A 9022-nucleotide genomic window follows, 5' to 3' on the forward strand; every position below is an offset into this window, starting at 1 on the left:
CGTGGGGCGCGGGCAGCCGGCCTGGGGACCAGAGCGGAGGCCGGGTTGGAGCCATGCCGCCGGGTGACATGTGCGGAGTCACTTTGGGGAATAGCTGCCTGAATGCTGCTTATTTTTAAGCCCATCGCCTTTTTTTTTTTTTTTTTTTTTTTTTTTTTTTTTTTTTCCCCTTCCTTCCCCTTCCTTTTAGTTAGGTTCCCCCATGGTTTCTTTGCACAAGGAGCTTTGGTTCAACGCAGCGGTTTTTGAGCTGTTGACGAAGAGCAGGGTGTTAAACGTGCGCCCAAACGCAGAAGGGATTATCTGCAGTTTGTGTTTAGGGCCTCCGTCACACGCTCGTAGCATGAAGCGCTCTTCCTTCCGCCTCCATTTATTTACCTCGCCGGGGGAGAGCAGACCCCATCTGCTTACAGCTAAATAAATACTGCAGAGCCGCTACGCAGCCGATAACCTCAGACTTAAAAAATAAAACCAACAGAAAGCGGTGATGTGGTCCATTGCGTCCTCGAAAGGCGTCCGTACCAACGAGCCCGCTGCCCGCCGAGTCAGTGTTTTCGTTTTCCTCGGTCCGGCTGCTTTCCAAGCAAGTGGCACGGCGAGCGGGTAGGTCAGCACTCGGGCCAGGTCTGGTGAACGAATTCAGTGGGGCTGTGCCGGTTTCCCAAAGGGCAAACGAAGCAGCTCTGCAGCGTCTTTGTTTTACCACGCAGTCAGCTTTCCTTACAGGCGTTAAACCCAGCTCACCGCTCTCTGCCAGACCCTCAAACTCTGCTTTTTCTCCCCCAGGACTCGACAGGGAGGCGCAGAAGCACTGGGCTTAAGTCTTCTGCGTGTTTTTTCATGTTCCTTTTGTTATTTGTCATAGCTAGTGGCTGAAGTTGGATCTGTGGAGAACTTTTATGTGCTTTCGCTGGAGGTTGAGGTTGGCATTGCATCCAGTGGGGAGGACCGGTTTGTAAGAAAGCTGCTGGGGTGTTAGCACAGAATGTTTTCCAGACTCTTCGTTTTGTGGAACAGTCATTGCGGGTGTCTAACAGCATCGTTGCCTGTCTGTGCCGCTTCTCCAGCCTGTGTAGGGGTGGCTGAAGTCGCCTGTTCCCGCCGTCCTTCTGCCCTCCCGGACCCCAGGATGGGTCGGTGTCCCGTGCTGGTTAGACAGTCGGTCATCAGCCTTCACTCCGTGCCCTCACTGCTTGAGCCACTTCATTTCGGAGAGGTCCACGCTGCGCTGGTGGTGTTCGTGGCATGCTGAGGAGTGCGAGGGATGCCGCGGTGTCTCTCTGATGCCGCTGTATCGGAGAGATGTGGTGCTGGGTGACCCAGCATGGCTGGGCACGCTGCTTTCCGCTCCTCGGTGCGTGTTCCTGAGGGACACAGCGAGTTGCAGCCTCGGGCAACTGCAGGGGCGAACCATGAGCTGCTCCAGGTTGGGGTCTTTCTGGCCGGTGTTGTCTTTAACCCGCAGCAGGTCTCCAGGCTTTTTCCCATCCTTGAGCGCATCTAAACCCAGTGATTAGATTTTGGTGCAGTCTTTCTCCCCGATGTTACTCTGGGCTTGTGGCTGCTGTAGATGCAGCTGGGGAGACAACTCGGACGGGGTAACCACCACGATGCAACAACTTCTGCCATTGCCGTAGAGCACAGAGGGCTTCATTTCACAAAGCCTGAAGTCTCTTAGTCCTGAGGTGGAGCGTGGTGAGGGTCTGAGGTGGAGCGTGGTGAGGGTCTGAGGTGGAGCGTGGTGAGGGTCTGAGGTGGAGCGTGGTGAGGGTCTGAGGTGGAGCGTGGTGAGGGTCTGAGGTGGAGCGTGGGATGGAGCTGGAGCTGCCAGAGATGAGCAAGAGCTTGCTTTGAGCTGAGCTGCAGAGAGCAGTGTGAGCTCAGCGTGGTCGGTGGCAGCTCGGCAGGTGGGACGGGGTAAGATGGAGCGTGTGTGGCTAAGGAAGAACCACGATGTCCTGTCCCAGCGGGAGGGGACATTTTGGAGGAGATCATCAGACACTGAAGGAGGACAGGGACTTCCTTGGCGGGGTCTAGGAGGGGAGCGGTGCTGATGGTGCCTGCGTTTGGCTGTTGTGCTTTCCTTGCTCAGGCTGTGGCAGTGCTGGGGTTTGTTTTGGGCTCTCGCTGTGGTGAGCGGACAAGGCCAGGTATTTCTGCTCAACCCCAAAGCCTGTGACTCCGCTGCTGCAGCTGGGGGCTGCAGCCCAGGGTGGGCCCCACGGCCACTGACCGCGCTCTCCCCTTCTCCGCAGTGACCACCACCAGCCCCATGAAGACTCTCTACGTCATGTCGGATGCCAAGCTGTCTGCGCTTACCAAATCTGTGATGGGTGAGGCTACCTCTGTCCCCCTCAAACTGCCGGGCATCCAGCCTTCCTCCTCCTCCTCCTCCTCCTCTGCCAGCTCTCCCACTGGCACTGTCACCTTTGCCACCTCCTCCCCCCTGGCCAGTGCCCCCAGCCCTCCCAGCAGCCTGGTACACTCAAAAGTGGGACCTGTCCTACAAACCGCTTCCAAGACCGTCATCCTGACCTCGACGCTGGCTGCGGTGAAGGGCGATGGACCCCTGGGACACATCGGGGAGAAGGTCAGCCTAACTAAGAGCGCTGCAGCCCTTGGCCACGCTCTGGGGACAGTGGAGACCTTGGGGAGGGTTCCCTCCGTGGTGGACGACGGGAGCACCATCATCCACACCAGAGAGGCTCTGGCCAACAGACACTTGTTGCCGCAGGGTGTGCTGCCAGGAGGGACCGGCACCACGCTCATAACGCTGGGCAGCAGCTTGGGCAGCTCCTCCATCATCGCCACGGCGGGGCCCACGCTCAGCCAGAAGCCGTAGGGGACCCCCGGGACCCCTTGGCTACAACCGGGCACTTCGGGAAGACTGAACTCGGCTGCGGGGTGGGAGAGGAGCAGCCCCGTGGGCGCAGGGCAGACTAGGGGGGATGTTTTTCTTGGTTTTGTTGCTGTTTAATAAAACTTTTTTTTTTTTTTTTTTCTCGTTCTTTACTGACTTAATTGCGCACGTCCCTTCCAAAAGCGGCTTTGGTTGCAGCCCAGTCCTCGACCTCTTTTGTTGAGGGCTCATTTTTCTTGCCGTGAAGGCGTGGAGGGACAAAGCAGCCTTGTGCAGGCGGGGAAGGATTTTTTGGATCCTGGGAGCAGGCTGGGCAGCAACCGGGGCAGCTCCTCCTGCCTGTACCATCTGCCGGTACGTCCCTCCTCTGGATAGAAGTTTCCACTGATTCCTCCCACTATTGGGAATATTTATACGTGAAAAAGGTTCAACTTTAAGCTGCCTTGAGTTAACCTTTATAGCTGTGTTTGCCATCGGCAACCAGGGTTAGCAACGGGGACCTGGGCACCTCGTGCTTGAAATGAGGGAAGCGGCAGAAGGAGCGACCGAAAGGTGCTGAGCCACAGAATGGGTGCTGAGGGGGTGACGTGAGGCTGAGTACAGCACCGTCAAGGGTAGTTTGCCGGGGCTCAGGACAAGTGTTGCCCCCCCGGGGCTGTTGCTGGGCTCGGGGGCTTGTTTAGGGCTGTGATTTGGTGGGTCTTTTTGTGGTTATCGGGAATAATCCCAACGCTCCGTATGTCTCCATCCCCTGCTGCGGCTCTGCTGCTCCCTGAGCCCTCCAACCCTCGCTTCCCCGGAGGGATGCGGGGCGTGATGCAACGTTTGCTGGCTGAGATGCTTTCGGGGAGAGCTGACGGAGAGCCAGGGTGCCGGGACGGCCCCGTGCTCCCCTCGAGGGCAGGCACGTTTCCGAAATCTCCGCTCACTTCCTCATCCTGCCGACTCGTGAGACGATCCAGGGTTGGGCTCAGCTTGGCCACGACAGCACACACCATGGCAGAAACAGCGTGTTTGTTACAGGGAGCCCGAAAACAGAGCAGAATAAACATTTTTCCCCTTCGATGGCTGGATTTGCTCGTCGTGAGAGGAGGGAGATGCCGCGAGTCCCTTCCCACCCCTCCTGGGCTACAAACACACCGCTCCAGATGCTGTCCGGCTTTTTGGGGACTGTCCTTCTTTGCCTTCGTAGCCTCTTGCACACCAGACTTCGCACCGCCACGATGGTGAGTAGGGCTTTTGAGGGTGCTGAGCTTTGCCAGCGTTCCCAAACCCTGCTGAGCCCTGGGCTTTTCTGCCCTTTTCCCTGAGGTTTTATGGGAAAAATAAAAAAAAAAAAAAAAAAAAAACAAAGGGCAAGATTTGACTTTGCCAGCAATCCGGGTTCAGCCCAGGCAAAGTTTCCCCGCAGGGAAGGTCATGGGTGCGGGATGACCTTGAAGTCCAAAGCTGAGCTAATCCTTATCCCACGGCGGGGTTTGCCGATGGGATGCTGCTAAACATGGTACCTTGTCCCCAAACTGAGAGCGATGGGAAAACAGCCGGGATGAATTTGTGCTCCGTTCTAGCATCCGCTAGATGCAAACCAGATGGTAAAAAGGACGCTCTGCTGTCGACCTGCAGTGTTTTTAAGCAGCTCAGCTCTCTTTTCCAGGTTTGAAATCCCAATTTCTCCGCTGTAATAACAATAATAAGGCTGAGACACCCTTAGGGATGCGGCACGTCCAGTGCTCCCCGCTCCCAGGGCTGGAGGCAGCTCTTTGTAGGGAGATGGGAGCTCCGTGGCCGTGTCCTCGCTCACAAACCGGGGTTAGTGGTGTGTGTTTTGGCAGGGAAGCTCTTGGGGTACATCCGGGGTGGGCTGCAGTGCATGGAATGCCTTCCCGATGTCCAGGCTGGATGATCTCGGGGTGGTTGGGTCCATCACGCTGCTCTTCTCAACAAGTCTAATGCCAAAAGCATCACGGAGCGACCAGGGCTGTCTGGGGCTAATTCTCTTTTTCTCCAATTTCTATCCCAAAGCTTTTCCTGGATACAGCAGAAGTGGTCCTTAAAGAAGGAGACTTTGCTTCTGCTCCACCTGAAGCCGGAACCCTCTCTGGGGACGAGCGAGTGCCACCGTCCCTCTGCCCTTTCCGCTTCGACGGCTTGTGGAGAGGTGGCCGGGACGGCAGTGAGCGGATGCGCTTGTGGCGAGCAGCCGGCATGAGAAAAGCGAGTCCTGCGGCTCCGACGAAGCCTTTGGGTCATTTGCAACAGCTCGACGGGCGCTCTTGGAGGCAAAAAGCACCTGGAGATGTTGCCGGGCTGGTTTGCACTTGGACGTGTGGCTGCTCCACGAAACGGCTGCAATTCCCCCAAAATTGCTGCGGAAAAGCACCTCGTTTCCCACGGGATTGGGGCGACCCTGGAGGTGGGTCTCGGTCCAGCCCTACGGCATCACGAAACACCTTTGTGGCTTCCAACTTAGGGTAAGGATCCCCCCCAAACCCTTCCCTGATCCCAGAAATCAAGGACACCCCAAACACCGCCAGGTCTGGACCATCCAGCCAGTTTTATTTCGGGCGCCGTCTCTGCCCCCGGCTCAGCCGCTGCGGCTGTTCGAGGTGCGGAGCAGCAGCGAGCGGAACGGCCGGGAGCTCTTTGCGGGCCAAACACCCAACGCGACGGCCGCTCGCCGCGTTCCCAAACCCCTGAAAAACCTCTGGAGCCCCAAACGGAGGTAACGTGATGAAAACCCCAAAATCGCATTGCGTGGTGTGAACCAGCCGGGGCTCTGCACCAGGGAGTCGCTGAGCATCCCCGGCACGGCGGGATGGGAATAACCATTGCCGCATCACGCGAAACCGCACGGCATCTCTAGCAAAATAGAAACCTCCACAAGTCATTTCGCTCCCCCTTTTTTTTTTTTTATGTGTGTATGTATATATATAATATATATATATATATATATAACCTTGTGATATTGGTAGTTAAGTCACCGGCGTAACGACGTCGGATACAAACAGCTCTAAGATCAAGAGTAAAAATGACGTGGTCCAGATTGTCTCCTCTTAGTCCCCTTTGCCGTAGGCTGTGAAGCGGTGATGGGCTCCGGCACGCGCCTCGCTGTCCGGCTCAGCCGCTGCGGCATCCCAACCGGCTCCCTTCTCCGCAGGGAACGAGGCCGATCCGGAGCGGGATGGAAACGCTACAGCTTGGCGTGGCGGTGAAAGGCCGGCACGTGCGGGGAGGTATAGGTGGGTTGGCTGTGCCACGTCGCCGCCGGGTAGAGCCGGTGCCGCAGCGAGTTCTCGTAAGACGCAGGGTAGTGGCCAGGGCCGGTCGCCAGCGGCCGGCACAGGTCGGAGGGCTGCGTGGAGGTGGCTACCAAAGGGCTAGGGAAAGCGGGAATGACGAAGGGGTTGACGGAGAGGGACGGCGCCACTGGCACCCCCTGGGTTTTGAGGTGCTCCAGCGGATTCCCAAAGCTCGCCGGGAAATGCAGCATCGCTCCCTTGTAACCGTCCGGGCCTTGCGGCAGCGACGCGGCGTAGCCAGGGCTGGCCACTACCGCCTTGGGTTTGGCCAGCCCTTGCTGGCCCCTGGGCGAGCCGGCGCCTGTGTCTCTGCCGTCGGCCTCTTTGACGAAGGGGGAGATGGCACGTAACTTCACGCCGGGGCCAAAAGCCCCTTCCTCCTCCCGCCCGCGCTTGCCCCTCGGCGCGGCAGGACCACAGCCGGCCCCGGGGGGCACCCAGCAGGCTTTGATGGTGGCACAGGCGGCCGCTCGCCGGCTCTCCCCGTTCCACGATTGCCCCGTTTTGTTCCGTAGGTCTTGGGGCTGCTCCGGCTCTTCGCATCGCGATGGAAAGGTGGAAGGCGGCTCCAAAAAATCCTTCAAACTGGAGAAATACCCCCAGAGGGGATGGCAGCTAACGGGCTTCAGCACCTCGTTGCGGTAGGCGTGAAAGCAGCCGGTGAAGACGGCGGGCGCCGGACCCCCGTCCTCGGCCCGCGGGCAGGGCTGGTTGTCTCTGCCGCTGGCGATGGGTCCCACATCGCTCCCACCACTCGGAGCCGTATCCTGAGCTCCCGCTGGCTCCGGGCTCCTCTCCTCATCGAGGTGGGAGCCGGTGGCAAGCCGGGTGGGCTCAGGGCTGGAGCTGGGGCCAGCGTCACTCGCCGACCGCTGGCCCTCGGGGCAGTGGCGTTTGTGGGAGTGCAAGGACTCTGCCTTGCTCACCTGGGCCAAGAGCTTCTTCTTGGCCAGCGGAGACATGATGGGGTGGTTGCCTTTGGAGTAGAAGCTGGAGAGAAGGCGCTTGTAGGTTTCGGTGTGGGTCCTGCAGGGGCCAGGACACCCCCCCGAGGGGTTCGGGGTTGGGACCACCGGACTGGAACATCCCTCTGCTGCCCGGCCCTGCTCCGGGGTCTCCCTCACATCCTCTGTGCCGGCTGCTGCCTCCGGCTTCACCTTGTCCGGAGGCATCTGCAAGCAAAGGGGATTTGGGGTGTGGGTGCTGGGGTCCCCTCCATCCCCATCCCGGCTCCCCCCGGCCCCCTCCTCCTCCTCCTCAGCTTTGGCTGCCCTCAAGCCCTTCCGCTCTCCTCTTTTCCCAACCACATCCTTCCCGGCTCTTCCCCGGCCACTCCTATGGCTTCCCACCGGCGAGAGACGGACACGGGGGATGGCACGGGGTTCGGGCTGCTCCCAAATGGCAGCCAGGCTCTTAGCTGGGGGAGGGGGGGGGGGACGGGGACATAGATGGACAGACAGACAGATGGACACACACCTGCTCCCGGCCCTTCTCCTTCTTGGCCCTCTTGCTCTTCTCGCCCGTCTCGGCGCCCTTGGAGACCTTGTACTGCTTGCGGGGCTTGCTGGGGGGCAGGGGCTTGTCGTCCTCCCCCTTGAGATGCCGCACGTACGGGAGGACCAGCCTGCGAGGATGGGGTGGGAGGGGGGGGGGAGGCAGTGAGAACCGGCGCCGAGAGGGGAAACTGAGGCACGGCGCGGGGACCCCCTGGCTCGTCCCCTACCTCTCGTAGTGGCGCCGGGTGCAGGTGGCCGCGCTGGTGCTGCCGGGACTGCCCCCCAGCTCGTCGTAGACGTTCTTCCAGAGCCGTCGCCCCGTCACCTGTGGTGGGTGGGATGGGTTAGTGTCCCCCCCCCCGGACACCCGGTGGCCATCCTGGTACCTGGTGGCCATCCTGGCACCCAGGGATCATCCTGGCACCCGCTGGCCATCACTTACCAGCTCGTAGGCTCCCAGTTTCTCCACAGCTTTGTAGATCTTCCAGAGGTTAACTGGAAATAAAAGAGGAGATGCTGAGGGTCAGGAGGACCACGGCGGTCACCGCAGCGGTCACCGCAGCCACCGGCAGCTCCTCCCGGCCCCAGGGAGGGGGGGGATGGACACGCGTACTCTGCTTGAAGCCGAGGTGGGGGATCCTCTCGATGGGTGTGTGACGGTCCTTCATGAACTGGTAGAGGCTGACGAGGAAGGCTTCCTCCTCCTCTTTCTCACCGCCACTTGTGTCTTCCACCGGCTTCTCCCGCTCGGAGCCATCCTCCGGGCCCGGAGCCTCCTGCGGGACACGGGGTGGGGGGGGTGAGAAGGATCCATAAGGGGAAACTGAGGCAGAGCAGAAGCACCCAACATTCCCCCCCCAACCTTCTAGCCCCTCCCAGGGATGCTTTGCAACCCGAAAGCGTTTAACGAGCTCTCGGTTCGTTAGCCGCCAGCCCGGGCTGCCGGCCAAGTTGGTCAAAGCGCTGGAAGCGGGGCGAGAACACGAGGAACGGCTTCCAGGAAAACAGACGGGCAGAAATTCATCCTCTGCTTCCCCCCCCCCCCCCCCCCCCTTCCTCCGCCGCCGCCTTTCTCAGCTAAAAATGTTTCTCGTTTGTTTGTTCTACATTTTCCGGAGTTATAAAACTTGTTGCTATTTTTGGGCAAAGCAGCTGCTCGGCTCCCAAGGACTTAATTTTTTATTTTTTTTTTACGTTTTTTTTCTTCTTTCTATTCTTTTAACCGCTTGTGACAGACGCGGTATTTTAACGGCTGAACTATTTTTAAGACTTCTTTTTTTAAAAAAAAAAAAATTATTTTTGAAATAAAAAGCCACTGGAGCAAGGCGGGGGGGGGGAGGGGAGCGCGGCAAAATCTACCTCTCCCC

General features: G+C 59.1%; 2 protein-coding genes across 2 annotated transcripts in view; one reads left to right on the forward strand and one right to left on the reverse strand.

The window, feature by feature from the left end:
* The window catches only part of KANSL3 (KAT8 regulatory NSL complex subunit 3), a gene marked incomplete at its 5' end in the record, with an annotated part of 29902 nt that extends 26905 nt beyond the window's left edge, over positions 1-2997 (forward strand). The window contains one exon of the mRNA XM_082495804.1: positions 2256-2997. Within this exon, the coding sequence (XP_082351930.1) occupies positions 2256-2842 (587 nt within the window). The 3' untranslated portion in view covers positions 2843-2997. The remainder of the gene's footprint in view (positions 1-2255) is intronic.
* A 2278-nt stretch (positions 2998-5275) lies between these two features.
* ARID5A (AT-rich interaction domain 5A) lies at positions 5276-8459 on the reverse strand. Its single transcript, XM_082495798.1, has 5 exons — positions 8269-8459; positions 8098-8150; positions 7883-7980; positions 7636-7783; positions 5276-7331 (listed from the first exon to the last, which is right to left on the reverse strand). Exons 1-5 carry the CDS (start codon positions 8321-8323, stop codon positions 6051-6053), a joined length of 1635 nt encoding a protein of 544 aa, XP_082351924.1. The 5' UTR covers positions 8324-8459; the 3' UTR covers positions 5276-6050.
* Between the last annotated feature and the right edge of the window lie 563 nt (positions 8460-9022).

Source organism: Vanellus vanellus (assembly GCF_965231255.1).
Source record: "Vanellus vanellus genome assembly, chromosome: 26".
In the NCBI taxonomy this organism is placed as follows: domain Eukaryota; kingdom Metazoa; phylum Chordata; class Aves; order Charadriiformes; family Charadriidae; genus Vanellus; species Vanellus vanellus.

Coding starts and splice junctions, on each gene's coding strand:
- ARID5A (XM_082495798.1), bottom strand. CDS start 8,323: ATGAAGGACCGTCACACACCCATCGAGAGGATCCCCCACCTCGGCTTC. Junction 8,151..8,268: donor CCACCTCGGCTTCAAGCAGA/GTACGCGTGTCC, acceptor TTTTATTTCCAG/TTAACCTCTGGAAGATCTAC. Junction 7,784..7,882: donor ACCCGGCGCCACTACGAGAG/GTAGGGGACGAG, acceptor CCATCCTCGCAG/GCTGGTCCTCCCGTACGTGC.